We start from the raw sequence: 26,304 nt of genomic DNA, 5'->3' as shown, positions 1-26,304 counted from the left end.
GGTGTGACCGAAGCCTTTTTGGAGGGTGTCGAGGAAGGGTCGGGATTGACGTTCGTACTCACGACCCGCTGTGCTGGAGTGATGTCCTAGACGTCAGAGTCTTCAGCCTCGGAGTCGCTGTAGACGCCATGTTGTTGCTCCTGCACGTCGACGCCCTCTTCAAAGATGTCGTCCGGGATCGAAGCCGACGAGCGAGCCATGGTTCTTCGAGCTCGTCGGTCCCGAATCGTCTTCTTGGAGCGGAAGGAGGCACAAGCGGAACAGTCTCTGGCCTCATGCATCGGTGAGAGGCAAGGGTTGCACACCTCATGTAGATCGGTGTGGGGAAACTTCGACCCACATTGAGGACACCTCTTGAATGGCGTCCTTTCCATGAGCCAGAGAGTAAGGCCCAGGTAGGCCCGAAGGCCTTCGTCGACGACCGGAATCAAAGAATTCGAAGTCGTGAAGAGTCGCATCGATGGGAACCGCGATCGAAACAATACCGTCGAACTGGGTGAGGATTACACACCGAAGGAAAATCAGTTCCAAACCGGAGCGCAGGAAACACATCCGAGCCCAATGGCGGAAAAAAACAATCTGAGGATGGAGCGGATGCCCATGCGCAATGTGGTGCAAAGGGGGAGTCACCTATCTCGTGACTTCCAAAGAACTTTTCAGTACAAAAACAAACTGCAAACATCCGGGCCCAACGCTAGGTGGAGATCTATGCACAGTGTGTAATCTGCAGCTCATATGCCTCGAACAGTACTAATTCGATGATCTTGGTATTGACATTTATATAAAAGTATGGGTCATGTTTATAAATTGGTGTCAGATTTCTTTATTAAGTGTGTGTCTCATAGCAACACGTACGGAATTTGCTTACAACGCATATGCTGTAACTATTACAAATACAAAAAAACTGCCTCTGTATGATACTCGTTGCATTGGCTAGAATGTCAAAGTCATCAAAGTGTGTCATTTACTGTGGTTGTGTAAGTAATAATATGCTTAGCACTAGCCTCCGGTATGTCTAACTGCTCGCTCACACTACGACAAAAGAAAGCATTTAGGGTGTCATTTGTGCCTGTAATTCCTCTGGGTTGTCTCTTTTTGGTTGACAATATATAAAGAGCCAGCTCCATACAACACTCAAGTAATCAAACACCAATTTATGCAAATCGACTGCTTTCATTCAAATTTAGTCACTAGAAAAAAAGCTCCAGCTGAAGGTTCGGAACAGATATTTTACAAGTAATATTAAAGCAATTTCACTCAACCGCGAACAAGCCTTGGCAAAATCAACAAACTGGACACAAACTTTTTCGATGAAAGTTTTGTTAAGTTACAATGCGGTCGGAAGTATTTGGGGTGATCAACTTTGGGAAGGAGCTGGTCAGGGAGACCAGCAAGGTCCTCAAGAAAAGTTACTTTTCAGTGGAGGAGCCGTCCTTCAACAGTTCCAGACACTTCACCCATGTTACAATGGAGCCCTATGAAGTGGCCCTGATGCAAGGGATGAAGGATACTGAAGATGCTCCAAGGATGCTGTGGATGGGACGCGGTCAACGGGGGACTTTCTGATAGGCTCCTTTTTGTAGGGTCGACGTCCCACAAAGTTCTCTGTGGGCTGGCCGAAGTCTAGTCGCCGGTTGTTGTGGCTACAGGCAAATCCTTCCTGGGTCGATAGAGAGTTTCTGGGACCCTCAGAAGATAAGCTGACAGCATTCCCAGGCTCAGCAAACTCTGATACAACCCTGTGAGTCGGGTCTTGGTCCTCAGTGCTACACAGCGGTGGTGGTAGCGGCTTGAAGGCTTTGGGCTACCAACTTGTCCCAGCAGGCTTATTCCGCTGTGCTGTGAACAGGAGGCTAATCAGCTGGCCCTTGGAGTTCTTGGCTTGACTGGGCTCTGGGGAAAGCTGCTTTTTTCCTGAGCAGGTTTCGGCAGGCACAGTCCCCCTCTTCGCTAGCCAGCAGGTGCAGTTCTAGACAGTGCAGCCTCTTTGCTGCTCCCTTGGTGCAGCAGGGCAGTTCTTCGGTCTTTCTTCCGAGTTGGTCGAGTACTGAAGTCTGGGTGACAGGGATGCAGTATTTATCTTCAGAAAATGCCCTCCGGGTAGAATGAGGGTTGTAGCCAATGGGCTATGAGGCTCCCTACCCCCTGCTGACTATTTCCTGGGAAGTGTGGCCTCTGGCTATCCCAGGATGCACCATTCTGCCCTCTCCCAAGCTGGCGAGTCTCTCTCTCAAATCTCAGAGCTTCTTAACCAATGTCCAGCGTTGTAGCTACCTGGGGCTACACGCCCCTGGGGAAAGTAAAAAAAAAGTTTGACAACTGACTTCTCTCCCCAGTGCCAGCCTGTCTGCTTAAACAATTGAGATCCCCTCTCCCAAGTGTTACCCATTTGCCCTTCAAGACGCTGCTTCTCCTTTGAATCTCGCATTTTGGGCTAACACCTGTGTGGCTTCCTGAAAGAGGGAGGTAACACCTATTCCCCATGCAGCGCCCTATTGTGTCCTTACCTGGGAGTCATTAGCATTTGTCCTCATGAGAGCAGAAGTCTGTCTGCAGGACAAGTCCCGTGTAAATCAGTAAATGGGCACTGGAAACCTTGGGCAACTAAAATGGCTACTTCTAAAGTTGCACTTTGCCCATCAGTGATATAAAGTTCAATATAACCATTAAATTGGATTTAATGCACTGATTCTTTTGATACCCAACAGTACCAACCTTAGCAGTCCCATTCAGAAGCTAGCAGGGGTGGGATGTCGGCCTCTGCACTTGCCAATGGGGTTGCTAGCCTATCCACAGTAAAAACAATTTATGATGCCAGTGTGGGAATTATTGTGCCATGGACCAAGTGGGCCCCTCAGAGGTGCCCCCTGAATCTTTGCCAATCCTGGTGAGGTCTCCGACCAGTTGTAGGCAGCAGTCACCACCAGACATGCTTCTGGACCCTGCTCTCTGGGACCAGAAACAATGCATATCTTGGGCAGACGTCTCATGCCTCCTCCCCCAGGATGGGCCAGTGCTCGAAGAGGGAAAGCTTTGAAGGCCTGCCGTTGTAAGGCGACCCCAAGCCTCTGCTGCTAGCAGCAGGTGGCAGCCCCCTGGTTTACACACCCACTTTGGACGGGAAAATTCTAAAAGATAGGAGGTGTGCATACCTCTGCCAACTCCACCCCTAAGGTGGGGGAAGCAAGATGAAGCACAACTTTAAGTACCCGCCATCTTGAAGATGGGGGACCCCTCAATCAGTGCCAGGTCTATGACCCCACCCATAGGAGGGTGTAGTCACCCCTGGTATGGTGCCCATTGGCCATACCTAATACTCCCCTAAAACGCCTCCGAAATTTTGTATTTAGGTGGCTCTCCCAGACCAGACTTTCAGATCTGCAAAGACCTCAGAATAAAGAAGACACCCTGCGGCAGAAGCCAGAAGACAAATGCCTTGGTCCCAGCCCCTACCGGCCTGTCTCCCTTCGATGACCCTGCGACCTCAAACCCCTGGGAGGATTGTGGCCTTTAATAAAGACTCCAATCTCCTGTGGACAGCAGACTCCAAGGTCTTTGGATCCTGGAGGATCCGCGTCTCCCGTCCACTTTACACCTGATGGCCACAGTCTGAGTGGCTCACCTGTGCAGTGAAGTTTCCCCGGCGATCCTGACCTCATGTCCAGCGTTTTTAAGTGTCGATTTTTCAAAGTGAAAAGCATTTTTTATTAAAAACGTGGTTACCAGATTACGAAGACCTGGGCCTTAAAATAAAGTTCACATTTTTTTTTCTAATAAAAATTGATCTCGATCTCCTTCTTGAGTTGTGTGTCCATTACTGATCACTGTTGTTGTACAATAAATGTCTTACACTCCTCTCCGTTAGGCCTAAGGCTGCTCGCCCACACTACCACTAATTGAGCTCTTTGGGTTTTGCATTGAGCCCTGTACACTTCTGGGGAACCCTTGGAGTCTGTGCCAAGTATTACCACCTGGTGCCAATATCATACAAAGAGCCAGCTTCCTACATATTTTATTAACGCAATTGTGTGCTTTAATGCCATAAAGAAATAATTCAAAAAATGGTTCATAAGTATTTCAAAAGTAATTTCTACTTGTATTTACTCCTTTAAGCTTATATTTTACAGCGGAACAAATACCAGCTTTCGATGGCTCTTTCCAGTTTTTTTTATATTGACCTCAGCGTAAAAAAGTAGTCACACTGGTAAAAATACAGGGCAGAATGCAGCCCGAGATGTCACTTTCCCATCTGAAGATAGATTTGTTGGTTAGGAGGCCTCCCTGGATGCAGAGCATAAGCATAAATATCAGTGCTGTAATTCACTCGCAGTTGGTAAAGCCTTATAGCCCACTGCAGAGAACTATACCAGTTATTTAAGGCCCAGAACCAGATCTATAGGCCTGTGCTGCTAGCCAGGGCCTATAACTAGGGAGAGGGCCATTAGCTTCTGGTATAGCCCGAGACAGAAGACGAAGGGAAGAATGTTCTAAATAAAAAAGCAAGAAACAGAAAGACAAACATTAGAGCCATTATAAGCCCAGAGCTACTTCATGGTCTCCAATGGAGCTCTCAACATTGGAATGTTCTAATGGTAGTTATATAGCTCTTTCCATACCTTTTACAAGGCAAGAAGCTTTTTCAAGTAGCTATTCTGTATGCATCATTTATACAGTGCTTCGCCGCTCTGACAAAGTCACGGAGGGCTCAGATTTTCTCTAGGTTCCTATGCAGCCTTCGGGCATACTGTAACGATGTTTCTCTGACCCGGTTTCTGCGATCCAATTCATTGTGGAGGTGACTCAAATTTAACCCACTAGAACACGCTTAGCACCCAGGTGGCAAAACAGCAACATTTCAGATTTAACTAATATTTCAATCAAAGATATCCATATAGTGGTGCAGCCAGAACACAAATACAAGATCAATTTGGCAAGTTCTTAGTGCATATATTATTACTAACTTTCCTCCAAAGAAATGATCTTTTCAAGTGTGCAATTATTGCACAAGTTACACAGGAAATGCTCACCCCTGCAGCATCCCCTCTTCTAACACATACCTTAGGAATCTCCATTACAGGAGTAGGTGCTTTAGGCTGCTGAGACACCAGGGTAGACGGCCACTTCCTCACATCCTGTCCGAATCCTGGAGGAGCTAATACCTGCACACAAGTTGATATAGTTGATAGGAGTATCAATAGGGCTAGGCAAAATTATAGTTCCATCAGAGTAACTAATAAACATTATTAAAATTACAATTTCAGCTTGTGATTTGTGCTGGAAAATCTTCCTAACAAAAAGAGTGCAAGGGTCCAGAAAATGACACGCCTAAGGATGAGTCCGTTATTTTGTTCAACGCAATTACACATTAGTGAAGATTTTCCAACAATGTCAAATTTATAGAAGCTAATCCCTACAATTCCATCCACTATAAGCAGTTAGAAAACACCCCTCATGAACACTTTAACCTCACTGTAAAAATACAGAAAACTGCACGTTCTTGGTTAGGACTATCAAGTGTTCACTCCTCAAGGCGGTTATCACGACAAAAGACAAGAGACCATAAAGAACACGCATCAGGGTGTAGACACAAAATGGGCACACTGTATGCCATGCAGCACTTTCTGCCATCACATTCTATCTTCTAAGTACATGTTTAAAGAGTGAGGCAGAGTGGTTGTGTGAGAGCATCACTGCATCAAGTATAGATGTTCAATGTGCACTCGCCTCCATCGTCAACACTGAACCCCAGACTAGTGGTGTTTCATGAGTGACAACATAAGATGCCTTTGCTGTTCAACATATGGACATTAAGGCATCAATAGATGCTGCGGCTGTAGTCCATACCTGACCGTCGATATAGGCGACTTCTCCACGTAGGACCACCCTTCGCACTGCTCCTTTCACCTTCATACCCTCAAAGGGTGTCCACTTAGACTTGGTGAACTGCATGTGGCTGGGTATGATCCACTCATGCTCCAGGTCGACCTGTTTGAAACCAATAGGTAGAAATGGTCATTCCCCAAACAGGGACACTTTACATTCAATGAAGTTACCACACCTAAAAGGTCAGAACGATGGACAACAGCATTCCACATCTTCTGCTGGCTTTAAGAAGGAAGAGCAACAGCTGCTGCCTTTGAGGATGCTACAACCGCAGCACTGTTACTATTTCAAGAAGGAAAATGCAACTTACCAGTATGCATCTGTTCTTGGCATGTAGAGCTGCAGAGTTGTACACTTAGCATTAGATCGCCACCTGGTGTTGGGCTCGGATGATTGCATGTTGTCATCGTCTTGGAAGAAGTCTTTGTAGTCACGAGATAGGTGACTCCTCCTTTGGACGATAGTGCGCATGGGCTTCGACTCCATCCTTAGATTGTTTTTCGCCATGATGGGAAATGATGGAGTTAGTAGAAAGATAGAAAAAGGATGTCCATGCGGGTATATGTAATTAAGATAAAAACTGGAACAGATACAAGTCCCGGGGAGGCGGGAGGGTGTGTACAACTCTGCAGCTCTACATGCCAAGAACAGATGCATACTGGTAAGTAGCAGTTTCCGTTCGAGGCATATGAGCTGCAGATTGTACACTTAGCATCGATTGTGCAGCAGTGTCTCCCCTAGCGGTGGTCACCTGTATCAGTTGCAGTAGTTTGAAACTGAGTTTTGAGGACAGCTTGGCCTACTGCAGCTTGCTGTTTAGCTTGCACATCAACACAACAGTGTTTAGTGAAGGTGTGTGTTGTAGACCATGTCGCTGCTTTGCAGATGTCTTCTAGGGGAATGTTACCTAAGAAAGCCATGGAGGCTCCTAGTTTGCGTGTAGAGTTGCGCTCTAGGAGGAACTGTTAAAGTGCGTTTAGCTTTTTTGTAGCACATTTGTATACATTTAACAATCCACCTTGCAATGCCTGCTTTGGAAATGGGGTTACCTTTATGTGGTGGAGAGAAAGCTACAAAAAGTTGTTTTGTCTTTCGAAATGATTTTGTTCTATCAATGTAATATAGAAGAGCTCTTTTGACATCTAGTGTGTGTAGAGCTCTCTCTGCTACCGAATCGGGATTCTGAAAAAACAGGTCATTCTACCGATTGGTTTATATGAAAAGGAGTAGTTACTTTAGGAAGGAATTTAGGATTAGTTCTTAGAACCACTTTGTTACGGTGTAATTGTAAGAATGGTTCTTGTATAGTGAAAGCTTGAATTTCACTAACTCTTCTAAGAGAGGTAATAGCAATGAGGAAGGCTTTTTTCCATGTGAGAAATTGTAATTCACATCTGTGTAAAGGCTCAAATGGGGTTCCCATGAGCCTAGTAAGAACAATGTTTAGGTTCCACTCTGGAGAGGGTGGTAACCTAGGAGGAATAATTCTTTTTAATCCTTCTATGGAAGCTTTAATTGCTGGTACCCTGAACAATGACATATGCTGTCTGTTTTGTAGGTGTGCTGCAATGGCTGCAAGGTGTAATCGTATAGATGAATAAGCCAGATTACACCTTTGTAAATGAAGCAGGTAACAGATAATATTTTGGATGGAAATATCCAATGGATCAATTTGATTATTATTACAGTAAATGGCAAATCTCTTCCATTTAGCCGCATAGCAAGCTCTAGTTGTAGGTCTTCTGGCTTCTTTAATTATATGCATACAGTCTGGTGGTAGGTTAAGATATCCAAACTAAGACTTCAGGAGCCAGATCGCCAGATTCAGTTGGTTTGGATCTGGATGTCTGATGTCTTCATGGTTCTGCGTTAGCATTGATGGTGTTAGAGACAGCTTTTCGCGTGGAACTAGAGAAAGTTCCAACAGGGTGGACTGTTGTCTGAGCTAGCGTACTACTAGTGGTATTCGTGGTATTGGCCGAAAAGCGTACGCAAATCTGCCCGACCAATTCATTCATATTGCAATGCCCTTGGACAACGGATGTGGAAGCCTGGCGGCGAAGGCTGGGCATTTTGCGTTTAGTTTGTGGCAAACAGGTCTATGTCTATATGACCCCATTTGTGAAAGAATGGTTGAAGAACTTGTGGATGAGTTCCCATTCATGAATTTGTTGTCTGTCGACTTACCAGATCTGCTATCTGATTGTGAACTCCTGGAAGGTGTTGTGCAAGCAGATATATGTTTTGTGGAATGGCCCACCTCCAAATATTTTGTGCAAGTTGAGACAGTAGCAGGGAATGTGTGCCTCTTTGTTTTTGTATGTAGTACATGGCTGTCATGTTGTCCATCCGGATTAAGACAGCTTTGTTTTGTAAGTGTCCTTGAAAGGACTTTAGTGCCAGGAAAATTGCTAGCAATTCTAGGTGATTGATGTGAAGCACCTTTTGTTGAGTAGTCCACCTTCCCTGAGTTGTGTGGTGGAGCAGATGTGCTCCCCATCCTGTTAGGGATGCGTCTGCTGTCAGTACTATTTGTGGAACTGGCTCTAGGAACGGCCGCCCTTTGGATACATTTTTGGTGTTCCACCATTGCAGAGAGCGATGTGTGCGGCTGTCCACCAACATCAGGTCTGTTAGTTGTCCCTGAGCCTGGTTCCACTGTTGTGCCAGACATTCTTGTAGTGGACGCAACTGCAGTCTTGCATATGGCACAATAAAAATGCAAGATGCCATCATGCCTATTAGTCTCATGAAAACTCCGGCTGCGAGAGTGTTGGTGTTTAAATTTTGTGACTAAGGTTTGAATGCTCTGTATCCTTGCTGGACTGGGATACGCTAGAGCTGTAGACGTGTTTATTGTAGCCCATAGGTATTGATGTACAGGAGAGGGCTGTAGATGCGACTTGGTGTAGTTGATTGTGAATCCCAAGTCGTGCAGTTTTTGAATGGTCTACGTCGTGTGTTGGACACACTGATTGAATGACCTGGCTTTTATGAGCCAATCGTCTAGATATGGGAAGACATGGATGTGTTGTCTTCTGAGATGTGCTGCTACTACTGCTAGGCACTTTGTGAACACTCTTGGTGCAGTTGTGACCCCGAATGGAAGGACTTTGAACTGATAGTGTTGTCTTTCCAGTACATACCTGAGATACTTCCTGTGAGAAGGATGAATAGGAATGTGGAAGTAGGCGTCCTTTAGATCTAGTGTTGTAAGGAAATCGCCTTGTTGCAGCAATGGGAGCACTTGTTGCAAAGTTATCATATGAAAATTATCTGAGTGTACATATTGATTGAGGGGCCTGAGGTCGAGAATTGGTCTTAGTGTCCTGTCTTTTTTTGGTATTCGAAACTACAGCGAGTAAATCCCGGTTCCTTGATGTTGTAAAGGGACTACTTCTATTGCGTTCTTTTGAAGAAGTGATAGTACCTCTTGTTTGAGCAGCCTGAGATGTTCGGTGGACATAGGACGCAATGTGCGGAGGGGTAGCTGTAAGTTCGAGGCAATAACCATACTGGATAATCTGTCTTACCCACTTGTCTGTTATAGCGTTCCAGAAAAGTAGGAACTGTGTTAGTCTGCCCCCCACAGGAGTGGAATGCTGTTGGGGGAGCAGAGGCAAGTCACTTGTTTGTGGTGGGAGAGGTTTGATTCTTGTTATTCCTCGACCTTTTCCCTTATTATTGTTGCCTCTATAGCCTCCTCTATAATAACCTTTACTAGAGTATGTTTGTGTGTTGTCTTTGAAGGAAGCTCAATGTCTGCTCCAGCTTGTTTGGAGCCGCCTCTATAAAAGGAGCGACGAAAGGAGCCTCTAGCTTGGGTGGATTGTAAAGCTCCCATAGACTTGGCTGTATCTTTTTTCATTTTTTCCAGTGCTGTGTCTACCTCTGGACCAAACAATTGCTGTTGGTTAAATGGGGCATTTAAGATGGTAGTTTGCACTGCTTAAATCCGGAGATGAGTAGCCACGCATGACGTCTAAGTGGGACACTAGTGTTTATAGCTCTAGATGCAGTGTCTGCTACATCGAGAGCACAATTAATTGAGGCATTAGAAATTAATTTGCCTTCTTGTATGAGGTCATTTGCCTGCGCTCTGTATTGATCAGGAAGATGTTGTAGCAATGTTTCTAACTGATCATAATGAGCTCTATCATATCTTGCAAGGAGGGCTTGTGTATTAGCTATAGGCCATGTATTGCTAGCCTGGGCAGCTATCCTCTTGCCTGAAGCATCTATGACCTTAGACTCTTTATCAGGGGGTGGTGCCTCACCAGATGTCTGCGAGTTAGCTCTTTTCAGAGCATTTGAAACTACTAGAGAATCTAAAGGTAGCAGTCCTTTAATATAGGCAGGATCTGCAGTATCGGGTCTGTATTTTTTCTCTATTCTAGGGTTTAAAATCCTAGCACTTTAAATACCTCAGGAGCATGTTTAATAACACCTTTGATCATAGGTAGGATCTGAACAGATCTTTGTGATTGTTCAAAGGTATCTAATAAGAAATCCTCTTCTGCCTCATCTGAATGCATTGTGACTTTATATGTGGCTGCCCTGTTTAACAGGTGCCCAACACCAATATTGCCCTCTGGTGGAGAAGGTTTGGATGGGTAGGTATATCTGGCACATCTTGTGGGTTTGGGTACTCCAGTGTGGATCATCACTAGGGTGAGGGAAAGGCTCATCTGGTTCTACCCCGCCTCCTATGCTGTATTCATCATCATTTTGAGGTGTATGTGAAGAATGAGGAGGAGAATTATTTGGAGAATTTATAGGTGAGATATTAAGAGGAATAGGAAATGGAGGAGATGAAGGAGATGAAGGAGAGGGAAGTATAGGAGAAGAAGGGTGCCTAGGGGATGTGGCACTATCCTTCTTCTTGACAGGCACTGCAGGTGTAGGTGCTGTGTCCGACTTCCTCTTCCTCTGTGGTGTAGTAGATAAATGACCAGTCTTTGGATCAATGTAAATTTTTTTTTGTAGAGGATCAGGTTGGAAAAGCTCTTCTTCCTGTGGAATGTAAATGTACTGCTTTTATATAGCGCATGTATCACCCCCGAAGGGGTCTTAAGGTGCTGTGCACATACCGCTGTGGAACCCTTCCTGGCCTTTTCCTGTGAAGTTCCCACTCCTGGGTACCCCCAAGGTGAAGCCAGGCATCCTAGCGCTGTTGGGGCCGTTGTGGAGATTGAGAAAGCTATTGCCCAGAGTTGCAGAGTGGGACCCATGATTAGAATAGGCACCGAGGCGAGAATATCAGGTCCGGGGAAATTGAGCCCAAGACCCACCGAGGCGGGAATTGACCCCTGGTCCGGGCCAGACCTCTGCATCAGGGTCTGCCCCTCTAACCATTGAGCCACACTTCTCCACCGTTTCCGGTGCAGATTTCTTCGGTTCGGGCGTGGTTTTTCCTGGTCTTTAGCCTTAGGAGCTAAAGACCAGGAATAGGGTCCTTTGGCTTCGGTTTTGGCATCGAAGGTATTCTTTTCGGGGCCGAAGGCTGTTTCGAGGGCTTGATGGTGTCGGAAACAGGCTTTGGCGATTTCGATACCACAGGTATTGGCTTCGGGGTCGAAGCTGGTTTTGTCGGTTTCGAGGCGTCCGAAACAGGCTTCTTGTTTTTGTCTTTTGAAGTAGACCGTTTCGGAACCGGGGCTTCTTTCGGTCTCGGTGCCGAGGGGGCTGGTAGGATCGGCACATGTGGTTTGCTCGGTAAGGAGCTACCGGAAGGCCTAATTATTTTCTTTGGAGCCGGGTTCGATGGCGGGGCTTTCGAAGTGTCTTTTCGGTCGCGACCGGGCCCCATGGGCGGAGTGTTGACCCTTGCCTTCGATTTTGATGGGGATGGGTCAGGGGCAGTAGTACTCACGCGTTGACCCGAAGGTATGGAGTCATCGCAGTCGTCTGCCTCGGACATGATTTGTAGATCGTTAGAATCCTCCTCTGGAACGAGCGGAAGCTCTTCCTCGTCGAAGATATCCACCGGTTCCGGTGCTGATCTTTGCATGTCGTGTCGATGGGCCCTTCGATCTCGGATAGTCTTCTTGGATCAAAAAGATGCACAGGCTGTGCAGCTTGACTCGTCGTGTTCTGGTGATAAGCACAGGTTACAGACCTTGTGGTGGTCACTGTGTGGAAACTTTGCTCCACACTCGGGGCATTTTTTGAATGGCGTCCTTTCCATGAGGTGTAGGCCTCGCGGCGTGGATAGGCCCAACGGCCCGTGTCGACGACCGGAATCGAGTAGATGAGTCGAGGTGGTTGTTGATCTCGAAGTTGTTTATAAAGTTTTTTCGCATCGAACTACCGTTCAAGTTAGATTTCGAACCAGAGGAGAAAAGTTACATCCGAACCCAGTGGCGGAAAAAAAAAACCTAAGGATGGAGTCGATGTCCATGCGCACTATCGTCCAAGGGAGGAGTCCCCTATCTCGTGACTACAAAGACTTCTTCCAAGACGACAACATGCAATCATCCAAGCCCAACACCAGGTGGCGATCTAATGCGAAGTGTACAATCTGCAGCTCATATGCCTCAAACATTTCATTTTGTATTTATCATTTGGGAAGAAAGAAAACCTCAAATGAACAGTTATAGGCCAGTCTATGGTCTCAAGCATTAACGCTCCCTCCTCAAATGTAATGGCTGGAACCCAGGAGATACACTAAGGAGACTGTCAAGCATGCATGTCAGAAGAGAAGCTTGATGAATGCCTACATCTCAGATCCTCACCTCTATATAGGTGTTCTCCTGAACTGGCAGCGAGAAGATCTTGCGAGGGTTTTCGTACAGTCGTTTGATTATATCATCCATGGTCAGACGTCCATCAGATACGGCAGTCAGGAGCAGCGGCAACATGGTCTCCAGTCCGGGATAGCCTGGAGGTGGATCTTTGCTACTTTTTTCTTCCACCGTATGAGGAGCTTGAATATAGAACAGTTAAGTGTGAGCTATCACCCCATGACAGGCCAAACTCCTAGCTGCCACAGAAAATTGGTGACCAAGCCCACATCGCTCACAGACAAACATAGGTGTTAACATTTCCGTAGGATGTGAGAACAAAGGTAGTACACATTGTTCTGATATCCCATGACCCTAAAGCTAATGGGTCACCCCAAAGACCAGAAGCAGCAACAGATCGAAGCTGTAATAATCTATGAAAAACCCACAATATGCGCTACCTTTCCTAATATGTAGATCGAATAGCTGTCACAGAAAAAGAAAACATGCGCAATTGCCAATTCAGCAGATAAAACCTGCTAGAGTTGACAAGGCATGTAGTCTAAGCTATCTTCATAAGAAAGGGCAAAAATATGGCCCAAACCCTCTTGAACTTTCTTTGAAGAATAGAAGATAAAAATACTTCGCAATTCAGTCAAAACGTAAGACCCCCTTGTAAGCAGTGGGCCCAAAAAGAACAAAACATTGTGACTATATGTTTGGTGTTGTGAAGCATGACAAGAATAAATGCTTGATCTAGTTGCTACAATTCTTATGTTCAGCCACTTTTCTCTAACATTTGGTACCCAGCTGTAGCCCCCAGGTCTATACATCAAAATCCCATCCACTAGCTAAACTCTTGTCGCCATCTTCTACCAGTGCCCCCTGCCATCAATCTCCAGTTCATCATCTGAACTCAATGCACCACTTCTTTTCAAACCACATTTAAATCACCCTTACACATCCCAATGTGTTCCCTGCTGTGGAAACACTAAAGAACCCTCTGCCAACCAGCATTCCTGGACAGCATGACCTTAAGCATGACCTTAAGAAATCGAGGAAACTCTGTCGCTCCCTCGAGAAGGCCTGGAAAAAAGACCCAACCACCAGCACCAAGGACGCCTTCAAACACGCCACCCGCATACACCACCAACTAATCCGAAATGCCAAGAAAGCAGCCTTCAAGGACCGTCTAGATAACAACGCCCACAACAGCAAGGAATTATTCAACATCGTCAAGGAATTCACCAACCCCATAGCCAACTCCAACGACATCACCCCCTCTCAAGCCCTCTGCGACTCCCTAGCCTCATTCTTCCACAACAAAATTGCAGACATCCACAACAGCTTCGACAACCAACCCGGAGACCAACCCACCCAATCACCTGCAGGACCCCCACCCCCCCTGAACATCCTCAATGACTGGAAGCCAATCTCCACTGAGGACACCATCCGTCTGATGAACTCTATCCACTCAGGATCCCCCACTGACCCTTGCCCTCACCACATCTTTAACAAAGCAGACTCCATTATTGCACCGCACCTCCGAGACGTCATCAACTGCTCCCTCAACTCCGCAACCTTCCCGGAAAGCTGGAAACATGCCGAACTCAGCGCCCTCCTGAAGAAACCCACAGCTGACCCCACCGAACTCAAAAACTATCGCCCTATCTCACTCCTTCCATTCCCGGCCAAAGTCATCGAGAAAGCTGTCAACAACCAGCTCGCCGCATTCCTCGAAACCAACAAATCCCTCGACTCCTCACAGTCCGGCTTCTGAGCCAAGCACAGCACCGAAACCGCCCTCATCGCAGCAACAGACGACATTCGAACTCTACTGGACAATGGAGACACAGTCGCCCTCATCCTCCTCGACCTCTCCGCAGCCTTCGACACAGTCTGCCATAGCACCCTTCTACAGCGCCTCAAAAACATCGGAATCCAAGGAAAAGCACTGGAATGGATCACCTCGTTCCTCTCCGGAAGAACCCAGAGAGTCCGCCTTCCACCATTCAAGTCAGAGGCTACTGAAGTCATCTGCGGCGTACCTCAAGGAACCTCACTCAGTCCCACCCTCTTCAACGTTTACATGAGCCCCCTCGCGGCCATCGCACGCCAACACAACCTCAACATCATCTCCTACGCTGACGACACTCAACTGATCCTATCACTCACCAGAGACCCTAACACGGCCAAAACCAACCTACACGAAGGAATGAAAGAAGTAGCCGAATGGATGAAGCACAGCCGTCAGAAACTGAACTCAGACAAAACAGAAGTCCTCATCTTAGGTACCTCCCCCTCCGCCTGGGACGACTCTTGGTGGCCAGAGGCCCTTGGAAAAGCACCCATCCCGACGGACCACGCACGGAACCTGGGCGTCATCCTGGATTCCTCACTCTCAATGAACAGACAAGTCAACGCCGTTTCTTCATCTTGCTTCAACATTCTTCGCATGCTCAAAAAAACATTTTGCTGGATCCCTACCGAAACTAGAAAAACAGTCACCCACGCTCTGGTCACGAGCCGACTGGACTACGGAAACACCCTCTACGCCGGCACCAACCGCAAAACTCCAGAAAAAACTACAACGCATCCAGAACGCCTCAGCCAGGCTCATATTAGACATCCTGCGTAAAGAACACATCTCGGATCACCTGAAAAACCTCCACTGGCTTCCCGTCAATAAGAGGATCACTTTCCGGCTCCTAACCCACGCACACAAAGCACTCTACGAAATCGGACCCGAATGTCTCAACACACGACTGTCCTTCTACACCCCCTCCCGCCAGCTACGATCCTCCAACCAAGCCCTTGCCACTGTACCTCGCATCAACAAAACCACCATGGGAGGTAGATCCTTCTCCTACCTAGCAGCTAAAACTTAGAACTCACTTCCCACTCACCTTCGCCTTACTCAGAACCACCTAGCATTCAGAAAGCAACTCAAAACGTGGATATTCGACAAGTAACTCCCCACCCTTCTTCAAGCGCCTTGAGACCCTCTGGGTATGTAGCGCGCTATACAAATCTTTTGACTTGACTTGACAGAATAAACTTCACGGACTGTACCGTCCAAGAGACCGGACTCCATTCCATTCTCTCTAGTGGTGCATTATACTGCCCGCCTTCAAGCGCAAACTCACCGTGATCAGTGGCAAAGCAATCAATAGATTCCAGGTTGTCCCACAAGGCCTCCATGTCTTCGCGAGTGCCCAGCATGGGGCGGACTTGGCCACGTGCATTGCCTAATCGATCCAGATCATCCTGGCAGAGGAAGAGGTGGTGCGGGGCCACCTCACAGGTGACCTGGATGCCCTTTTGCTTGGCAGCTTTAATAATCATAATCTGAAAGGCATGGACAAAAAATAGAGTAAGAAGGAAATCTCAAATGTATAACACCAGCAGTTTTAAGTGAAACACTTTCAAAGTGACCCAATCATTTACCACAATAAATGAGCCACTACAAGGTTTGATTAAACTGCAACCTTGAATTAGGTACTCGTGGGTGTGAGGCTGTATTGCACCTGAGCATGTCACAAGTCAGCTGCAACGAATGGAGAACATTTCAACAATGGCCTTCTAGTGAGTGGAGCCTCTTCAGTCATACCACCTTACAATTATGTCATATCGCACTACATAATGAAAGGACACGCTTCTTTATTTTTCAGTTCCAGCAATTCTTTTTCTCATGACAAAACTTCGCTATATAGACATGATCCTCATTCATTTGTGACAACACAAGCTGTTTTCTCTTCTTCAGCTGAGACACCACATTCTACACCATCCACAGGCATTGGCTAGCTGCTGAAGTCAACACATCACCATCCCATTCTTTTCGCTTTAGTACGAACGTAACTTGGTGGCAGCTCAACCAGACACAACCATATCCATGGATAACTGAAAGCAACAGGTAATTGGATGTCTTCATTTAACTGCAAGGCTACAGAAGCTGGGGCCCTGGCAGGTTTAGGTTGGTAAGGAAGTGGTGGAAGGGGAAGCAACTGATTTGAGGTTGATACAGGATCAATGAGGTGTGTGGGCGCTTTGCAGCGATTGCTTCAAGAGGGTAAATGCTTCAAAAGTGGGTATGTCTCAAGAATGGAACAAAGGAGTAGTTTCTTATCTGTAACTCTAGTTCAGTAGTAGGGGTATCTGTTATAGTCATAATCTTGTGAATAGTCCCGCCCATGTGCGTGGACCCTGGAGCAATCAAAATAGTCTCTTAAATTGTCTTCTTCTGCAGTCCTGCATAGACACTTAAGAGAAAATCAAAGACAAATAATGCAGCCTAAAACTACAAGGCTACATTGGCCAGCACTTCATCTTGAAGTGAAAAGGATAGCCAAATAATATTACATTTAACACACTTTGTAAAGTTTCACACTCAGAGAAACTCCCCTTCAAAAAAATCATTTGTAATGATAGAGAGGAAGGGTTGGACAGACAAGCCCCATAGGCTGCCATTATGTGTCTGGAAAAGGGATCCTGTGCCTTTAAGGAACTCTCCAGAGACCCTTGGTATCCCAGGATGCACAGCCAAAGGCCTTTTACTTTCAGTTCTTTTTGAAGGTGTATAAAACTAGGCCTGAAGCATTCAGTACACTATCTCTTCATCCACCAGGGAGGAGGGCGGGCGATTATGACTAACAGAGATTCCCCATACTACAGAACTGGAGTTACATGTAAAAAAACGACTCCTTCTGTAGTAGGGGATCTCTGTGTATAGTCATAATCTTGTGAATAGAATGGCAAGCCCATCCCAACAAACCAAACCAGCGGTGGAGGAAACAGACATCACTAATGTGCAAACAGATTTCTCAACGAAGCCTGCCCAACCTGAGCATCTGCTCTGGCATCAGAGTCCAGACAGTAGAGCTCAGCAAAGGTATTGACCAACTTCCAAGTGGCAGCCCTACAGATATCTGCAATGGGAACATTACGTAGCAAACCTGTTGTAGCCGCTTTGCCTCTGGTGGAATGAGCCTTAGGCTTTCCCCCTAAGGTTATGTTAGCCTTTTGGTAACGTAACTAAATACAGGACACAATCCACCTAGAGATGGACTGTTTTGAGGTGGCAAGACCAGTCCTGACCGATCCATAATTGACAAACAATTGGTCTGACCTACGTATGTCTTTGGTCTTATCCAAGTAGAATTTCAACACTTCATACACCCAGGGAATGAAGAGACCTCGCCGCTGGAGTGGAAGGATGTTGAAAAACGTAGGTAAAGTTATCGTCTGATTAACATGGAAATCAGAAATCACTTTAGGGAGGAACTTAGGGTGAGTTTGCATCACTACCTTGGAAGCATGAAATACAGTGTAAGGTTCTTGGCAACACAAGGCCATGGATTTCACTCACCCTGCGGGCCGATGTAATAGCCACAAGGAAGGCCGCCTTCCAGGACAGATGCTGTAGAGAAGCTTTATGAATAGGTTCAAAAGGTTCCTTCATCAAGCGAGACAGCACCACATTCAGCTCCCAGGAAGGCGAAGGACGCCTAACAGGGGGAAACACTTTCTTCAATTTTTTAATTACAGGAATCTGGAAGAAGGAGGTTTGTGAAGGGCATTTCCTATATGCAGTTAAAGCTGTGAGGTGAACCTTAATAGAATGGAAATTAAGGCCAGATTGAGCCAAATGCAAGAGGTATGGAAGGATGACATCTTCCTTGTAGGTGGTAGGATCATAGGTCTTGGATGTGCACCAGATGCAGAACCTCTTCCACTTGTAGGCATAGGAAGTCCTTGTGGAAGGCTGCTTAGCCTCCTTGAGTATTTCCATGCAATAGTCAGGCAAATTCAGGTGTCCATATTGCACTCTCAGGAGCCATGCCGCCAAACTCAACGATGAGAGGTTGGGGTGCACCATCTGCCCCCGAACTTCGTGAGAAGGTCCGGCCGACACGGCAGCCGCAGGTGAGGTTGGAGAGACCTGTGAAGCAGGTCCGTGAACCACCACTGCCGAGGCCACTCCGAAGCAATGAGGATCATTCGTGCTCTGGACTGAGACAGCTTGATGAGTACTGCCAGAATCAGGGGAATGGGTGGAAAAGCGCACAGAAAGCTGTTCGACCAGCTGATCCCTAACGCATTCCTCAGAGTCCCCGGTTGGTAAAACCTGGAGGCGAAGTCTTGGCATTTTCTGTTTTCGGCGGTGGCGAACAGATCTATTTCTGGAGTGCCCCACCTGTCGAATAGGTTTCCTAGCACCTCGTCGTTTAGAACCCACTCGTGGTTTTCTTGGACCAGCCTGCTGAGTGCGTCCGCCTAAACATTCTGCACACCCGGCAGATGGGTAGCTGTTATCGTCAGTCCTCTGGCAAGAAGCCAGTGCCAGATCGCCTGCGCTTCTTATGACAGTGTGCGCGATCTCGAGCCCCCTTGCTCGTTGAGGTAATACATTGTGGTCGTATTGTCCGTCTGTACAAGCAAGGAGTTGGTCCGGAAGGACGGATGAAAGGCCTTCAGCGCCAAGTGAACAGCTCTGAGTTCCAGAAAATTGATGTGATACGTGGATTCCGCTTGGGACCACGTTCCTTGGATCTGTAGATGGTCCGAATGCGCACCCCAGCCGTGGAGAGAAGCATCTGTCATGATAGTTCGAATGGGAATATCCTTGTGGAATGGAACCCCCTTGAGGAGATTCTTCGCTTCGCACCACCATCTCAGGGACTGTTGAGCGTGCAGAGACAGTTGGATCCTGCCGTCCCAGCTCCCTAGTTTCTGGTCCCACTGATCCTCCAGACAGTCCTGCAGCGGCCGCATGTGGAGGCGGGCATGTGGAGTGATCAAGAAACAAGAGGCCATCGACCGCAGAAGAGAAGACACCGTCCTCACTGTCGTAGATGGAACGGACATGAGAGCCTGAGCCTTCCGAAGGATCGATAAGCGTCGCTCCTCCGAAGGAGACACGCTTGCTGAGAGAGTATTGATGGAGGCTCCCAAGTACTGCAGGCACTGGACAGGAGTCGGAATGGACTTGGACTTGTTTTATGTGCAAACCCAACTGGTTCAACAGAACGGCCGTCCTGTTGAAGTGCAATTGCGCTTCCTGGAAGGTGGAGGCTTTGATCAACCAGTCGTCCAGGTACGGGTAGACAAACACCTTGTTCTTTCTCAGGTGAGCTGCCACGCACTTTGAAAAAGTCCTGGGTGCAGACTTCAGTCCAAACGGTAGTACGGTGTACGGTGTACGGATAGTGATTGGTGCGGACTAGAAAGGGCAGGAACTTCCGGTGTTTTCGTGCAATGGGCACATGGAAGTACGCATCCTGCAGATTTATTGCGCAAAGCCAGTCTCCTCTTTGCAGCTGAGGATAAATCTGGTGCGAAGACAGCATGCAAAATTTCTCCCTGCGAATCCATTTGTTTGCTTGTCGCAAATCCAGAATGGGCCTGAACTTGTTTTTGTCCTTTTTGCGTACCAGAAAGAACCTAGAGTATAGACCCTTTGAGACAGAGGGACGTCTTCTATCGCCCTTTTTCTTAACAGGGTATCGGCCTCCGCTTGTAGTTCGCACAGCTGGTACTGCGAATGAACCGGTGGAATGGCTGGAGGAGGGCTGACAAAACGAAGACTGTATCCATTGCAAACAATATTCAGCACCCACTTGTCCGGAGTAATTTTTCTCCACTCTGCCAAGTAATTTTGTATGCTTCCCCCCATCGGAGCGGGTAACGGACAAGGGGGAAGTAACTCCTCAGGGATTAGACCCGGCCGGGCCCTTATTCGCCGAGGAGGACTGCTGGCCGCCTCTGCCCCTCTGACGCTTCTGGAAGGGCTGTCGCTGGTATTGCTGCTGCTGTTATTGCTGCTGGACAGCTTGACGTCCTTGCCCACGGGATGTATGACGTTAGCACGCATACTTTTACCACGCATACCATTACCACGCAATTTTTACAACGCAGGACCCTTTACAACGAATACCTTTACAACGCAGATACTATTACAACGCATACCATTACAACGTAAGTGTAGGTAAGTATATCATATTTTAAAATAATGTAATTAATAATTATTTAAATATTTTAATTATATGATTTTGTTTAAGATTTTGTAAATATGTTAAAAATACCCCTGTACCCCATAACCCAAACCTAGCCCTGAACCCTAAAAATACCCGTTTCCCAAAACCCAAACCCAACCCTGAACCCTAAAAATACCCCTGTACCCCATAACCCAAACCTAGCCCTGAACCCTAAAAATACCCGTTTCCCAAACCCAACCCTGAACCCTAAAAATACCCCTGTACCCCATAACCCAAACCTGAACCCTAAAAATACCCCTGTGCCCCATAACCCAAACCCAGCCCTGAACCCTAAAAATTGCAAATGCTACTTACCAGTATGCATCTGTTCTTGGCATGTAGGGCTGCTGACATTCATATCTGTGCATAGATCGCCGCCTAGTGTTGGGTCCGGATGATTGCACATTGTTGTCCTGGAAGAGTCTTCGAAGTATCACGAGATAGGTGGCTCCTCCCCTGGACTACAGTGCGCATGGGCATCGCCTCCATCCCCAGATTGTTTTTAGCCATTGTGGCCGAGATGGAGTGAACTATGTGAGTGATGACCATGCTATGAGCATATACCTGAATTCTGCAGCTGCTACAGGCGCCGGGGAGGAGGGCGGGCGATATGAATGTCAGCAGCCCTACATGCCAAGAACAGATGCATACTGGTAAGTAGCATTTGCAGTTCGAGGCATGTGGGCTGCTGAATTCATATCTGTGCATAGAATACATAGCAGTCCCCCTCTGATCGGCGGCCGCCCGTGCCAGCTGCAGCAGTTTGGAAAAGTGTCTTGAGAACAGCCTGACACACAGCTGCCTGCTGTTTAGAGTGCACGTCTACACAGTAATGTTTAGTAAAAGTATGTGTGGTAGACCATGTGGCTGCTCTACATATATCCTCTAAGGGAATGTTCCCAAGGAAAGCCATAGAGGCCCCCAACTTTCTGGTGGAGTGGGCTCTTGGTGGAATTGTAAGAGTGCGTTTAGCCTTAGCGTAACAGATCTGTATACATTTCACAATCCACCTAGCAATACCAGCCTTGGAAATAGCGTTACCCTTGTGGTGTGATGCAAAGGCAACGAAAAGCTGCTTAGTCTTTCTGAAATCCTTGGTCCTGTCAATGTAATACATTAGGGCCCTTTTAACATCAAGGGTGTGGAGCATCCGCGCCGCCAGCGACTCAGGATTTTGAAAGAACACCGGCAACTCGATTGTTTGGTTCATGTGGAATTGAGACACAACCTTGGGTAGAAATTTAGGGTTAGTGCGGAGCACCACCCTGTTAGCATGGACTTGGAAAAAAGGCTCTTGGATGGTGAGGGCCTGCAACTCGCTAACCCTCCGTAGCGATGTAATTGCTACTAAGAAAGCTACTTTCCAAGTCAGAAACTGAAGCTCACAAGAGTCTAGTGGCTCAAAAGGAGGACCCATCAGCCTCGTAAGAACCACATTGAGGTTCCATTCTGGAGCTGGTGGTGTCCGTGGCGGAATGACCCTTTTGGGTCCTTCCAGAAATGCCTTGATAGCAGGCACCTTAAAAAGTGACAGGTGTTGCCTATTCTGGAGGTATGCTGCCTAGGGGTGGGCGGAAAATCCGTTCCGCTCGCGGATTTTGCGGATTTTCGGGAAATCCGCAATCCGCGAGATTTGCGAATCTCCCGCAAAATCCGCAAATCCGCGAGCAGCGGATTTTGCTCGCACTGCTCGCACTGTTCGCGTGAGTTCGCGCCCCGCGAATAAGTGCAAAATTGCAGAAATACGATCTTAGCAAAACTGAAAGTAACTACTTACCAGGTTCAAAAGTTCAGGCTCATCATTAGTAGCCATTTCCTGTAGTGCTTCCTGAGGGGCCCCTCCAGAGTTCAGTTGCCAGTTGAAACTATTATGTGACCCTGCTCTGAACCTCAGAATAGTTACACATATGCCACAAAGGTCCTGAATTACAGCTAAGGGAGACAAGCAGGAGCCAGGCTGGAAGTTAAAATCCATTAATCAGCCCCTAATTCATTATTGTCAGTTGGGGCAGGGCAGGTGTTGTAACTAATTTTGCAACAGTGAAAGCACTTAGCAAGTGCAAAAGATCACTAATCAGGGCGCACTAAGGAAGCAGGTGCCAGCTAAAAAAATATTCTGTGACACATTAATCAGCCCCAAATTAATTCAGGTCACTTGAGGCAGGGAAGGTGTGCTTTGCTTTGCCGAAAATAATGTACACTGGACAACCAGAGGGTGTGGTGATGAAACAGAGGGTGGCATGGGTGGGCCAGAGGGTGGCATGAGTAGTCAGAGAGTGGCAGTGGTGACAGAGAGTGGCAGTGATGAAGAAGAGTGTCCCAAACAGGCTGGACACGTAGAAACAACAAGTTCGCGAAACTTGCGACCCGACAGGTAAGTTCGCAATTTGCGAAAGTGTACAAAACCCTCGCGAACTGGCAGAAACACGGGCGAACACAAAAAAAAAAAAATCCGCAAATTCGCGGGAATTCGCGGATTTTGCGGATTGCGAATCCGCAAATCCGCAAAATTCGCGAACGCGAGATCCGCAAAATTCGCTCATGCCTAATGCTGCCATAGCAGACAGGTGAATGCAGATGGAAGAGTACGCCAAATTGCATTGATACAGGTGGAACAGGTAGCAAATTATGTTTTGAATGGAAGCATCTAGCGGGTCAATACCGTGGTTTACACAGTAAATGACAAACCTCTTCCATTTAGCCGCATAACAAGCTCTAGTAGTGGGCTTCCTTGCCTCCCGAATGATGTCCATGCAATCGGGGGGAAGATTGAGGTAGCCGAACTCTAGGACTTCAGGAGCCAGATCGCCAGGTTGAGCTGTTGCGGATCTGGGTGCTGAATGTCGCCATGGCTCTGCGTCAGAAGGCTGGGAGTGAGATGAAGCCTTTGATGCGGTACCACGGAGAGTTCCAGAAACGTGGTGTACCATGGTTGGCGAGCCCACGTTGGAGCAACCAGGATGAGAGTCATCGAGTGCTGCCTATAGTGCGGGCCTGTCCAGTAGTAGATTAAATGCTACTGTATCATCTGTGGGTGATGGTTTAACTGGATAGGAGGAGGTGTCAGGGATGGGATGTGTATCATATGGGTCTTGTTGATTGTCCCATGTGTTATCTGTGTCTCTTGGTCCTGTGGATAGTTATAATCCTGCTCAGGATCCTCTTCTTCATAATCTACATTATACTCTGTGTTGGAGAGTAAGGGGCATAAGGCGTGGTAGGCATAGTAGGAGAGACAGGTTGGAAAGGTCTAAGTGGAGAAGTGGCAGAGTCTTTCTTTTTCTTTAGAGGAATTGGTGAAGAAGGTTGTGTCTTCTGGTCTCTTCTTTTTTCTGTAAACTGTTACTTTGCCAGTCTCAGGGTATATGTACAGTTTTGATTGTTCCTCTTCTATAGGATCAGGGTGAAAGAGTTCTTCTTCCACTGTCCTTGGTTTTGGAGTCGAATCCTTGTGTTTGTCTTTTTTGGTTCGATGTTTGTTTTTGGATCAACAGGTTTTGTTGGTTTTGTAGGCTTAGGTGTTTTTTCAGCCTTTTTCGGGTTGAGGCCTTGTTTCGGATCGACCAGTTTTTTTTAGGAGTTTCGACCTTCTTTTGTTGTTTCTCCTATGTCGAATCGATTGGTTTCTTCAGTTCGACTGTGTTCTTGGGAGCAGTTGTGCTCGGGTCGATTGGCTTTGTTGCAACCTTCTTTGGTTGGACTGCTTTCGGTTCGTCGACTTTCGGTTTCGGTTCGACCGGCTTTTTCGGGGCGACGGAGTTGATGCCCCTTTTCGGGTCGACGACCTTTGGTTGTAAAGGCGTCCGCAGCACGTCGAGTCTCGGCTCGGCGGCCTTTGGGTCTGCAACTTTCGGTACGATGACCTTCGGTCCGACAGCCTTCGGATCGACAACCTTTGGTTTTTTGAGAACGTGACTTGGGCCTGGAGTGTCAAAAGGCTTTTTCTTGGTATTCGTAGCCGAGCTTGAATGCGGGGCTATTGAATCAGTGTCTTGATCTTGGCTAAGGCCTGTTGGCGATGCCTCGACCGGAGCCTTTGTTCTCGATAGAGTGGGTTTTAGGGGCAGTGTACTCACGGTTCGCCCATGCAAGATCTGCTGGTCTTCAGAATCGTCCTCGATGGCCACGATCTCTAGATCAGAGTCTTGTACGTCGACGAGCTCTTGGTCGTTGTCGAAAATGTTTTCCGGGTCTGGTGCAGGTCTCTTCATCTCTTGCCTAGCGGCCCGTCGATTCCGGATCGTCTTTTTGGAACGGAATTGGGCACAAACCAGGCAATCTTCTTCTTTATGGTCCGGTGACAAGCACTTGTTGCATACTGGGTGTGTCAGTATGCGGGTACTTGGAATGGCATTGTGGGCAGAATTTAAATGGACTCCGTTCCATTGACGATAGGCCCACGTGGCGTCGAAAGGACCAACGGGCCGCGTCGACGACCGGAGAGAAGAAGGAAGTTTATCCGAGGTAATAGGCACCGAGCGGAAACAATACCGTCAATTCCGAAGGCCTTTTGACCTTTAAAAAAGTTTTGTTTCGATTCCGAACTTCGAGTGTAGGAAAAAACAGCCAAACCCAATGGAGGAAAAAAACAATCTGAAGATGGAGAGGATGCCCATGCGCACTGTAGTCCAAGGGAGGAGCCACCTATCTCGTGGTACTTCGAAGACTCTTCCAGGACAACAAGGTGCAATCATCCGGACCCAACACTAGGCGGCGATCTATGCACAGATATGATATCAGCAGCCCACATGCCTCGAACAACTGGTTTCTCACCACTGTAGCACCCAAATGAAGGATACAGAGGAATAAATGCTATCACAAATGCAAGGAAAGGGGGGGGGGTGGTCTGGCATTATTACAGCCTCGAACTGAGACGCAACCTTCTGAGGGTCACCTTCTATTAACACAATTATCTTGCCCAGTAAATTTAATAAACAGTTTACTGAGTTAACTTGGGGCAAACAATGCAGATGTAATGTGAGGTGATACATGCAGTAGTCACATGCTGGTAAACCCTTTCCTTACATGAGAAAGCAAAGTAGTGCTGGCATAGGTCTGTGCAGCACTTCTAAAAAGAAAATGAAAAACAAGTTAGTCAGTAGATTTAAACTCAGATAATCTAGGGTTTGTTTGACCTCAGTGATGAGCAGCATGTGTATGCCAAAAGTCCCATTCCATCTGCATTAAGTTCTGCAAGCGCTTCTTGTTCGGACTCAAAACTTTAGATCATGCATGGAGACACAATATTTTCGAGATTTGTTTTAGTTTCCTCACCTCCTCCTTTTTAGCCACGTGGCAGATGTGAACCGAGCGCTGGTACAGCTGAGCCACCATCAGAATGGCCGCAACCGTCTGCTTTTCTGCATGCGCCACGATGGGAAGATGCTTCGGCCATTTTTCAAAATGCTACATTGGAAAGAAAAGAGATCAGCTACACAAAACAGAATTCCCACATACCTTCCGAATTCAACAATCAGTGCTTCTTCACACAAGAGAGATAGCATTAGACAGGTTACAGAACATATAACCCCAATCAATAGGCACAAAAGAAAACGGACAAGAAGTCGGGCTCCTTTAACCACATACTTGACTGGCATTTGGTAAAGTTGGTGGATCCCAGAGTCCATAAACCTTCACAATTTCCCTCTACTAGTATTCAGTCACTG

General features: G+C 47.1%; 1 protein-coding gene across 4 annotated transcripts in view; it reads right to left on the bottom strand.

Annotated features, from left to right (window-relative positions):
- Positions 1 to 26,304, bottom strand: part of CAD (carbamoyl-phosphate synthetase 2, aspartate transcarbamylase, and dihydroorotase) — a 359,331-nt gene that overhangs the window by 99,556 nt on the left and 233,471 nt on the right. For all 4 annotated transcript variants that reach the window (XM_086928147.1, XM_086928144.1, XM_086928145.1 and 1 more), the window contains 5 exons: positions 25,913 to 26,044; positions 15,752 to 15,953; positions 12,618 to 12,808; positions 5,845 to 5,985; positions 5,058 to 5,159 (listed from right to left, as the gene is read on the bottom strand). In XM_086928147.1, the coding sequence (XP_086784273.1) occupies positions 5,058 to 5,159; positions 5,845 to 5,985; positions 12,618 to 12,808; positions 15,752 to 15,953; positions 25,913 to 26,044 (768 nt within the window). The remainder of the gene's footprint in view (positions 1 to 5,057; positions 5,160 to 5,844; positions 5,986 to 12,617; positions 12,809 to 15,751; positions 15,954 to 25,912; positions 26,045 to 26,304) is intronic.

The sequence above is a fragment of the Lissotriton vulgaris genome, chromosome 6 (genome assembly GCF_964263255.1).
Source record: "Lissotriton vulgaris chromosome 6, aLisVul1.2, whole genome shotgun sequence".
NCBI classification, from domain to species: Eukaryota; Metazoa; Chordata; class Amphibia; order Caudata; family Salamandridae; genus Lissotriton; species Lissotriton vulgaris.
This window is presented reverse-complemented; position numbering and strand designations above follow the sequence as displayed.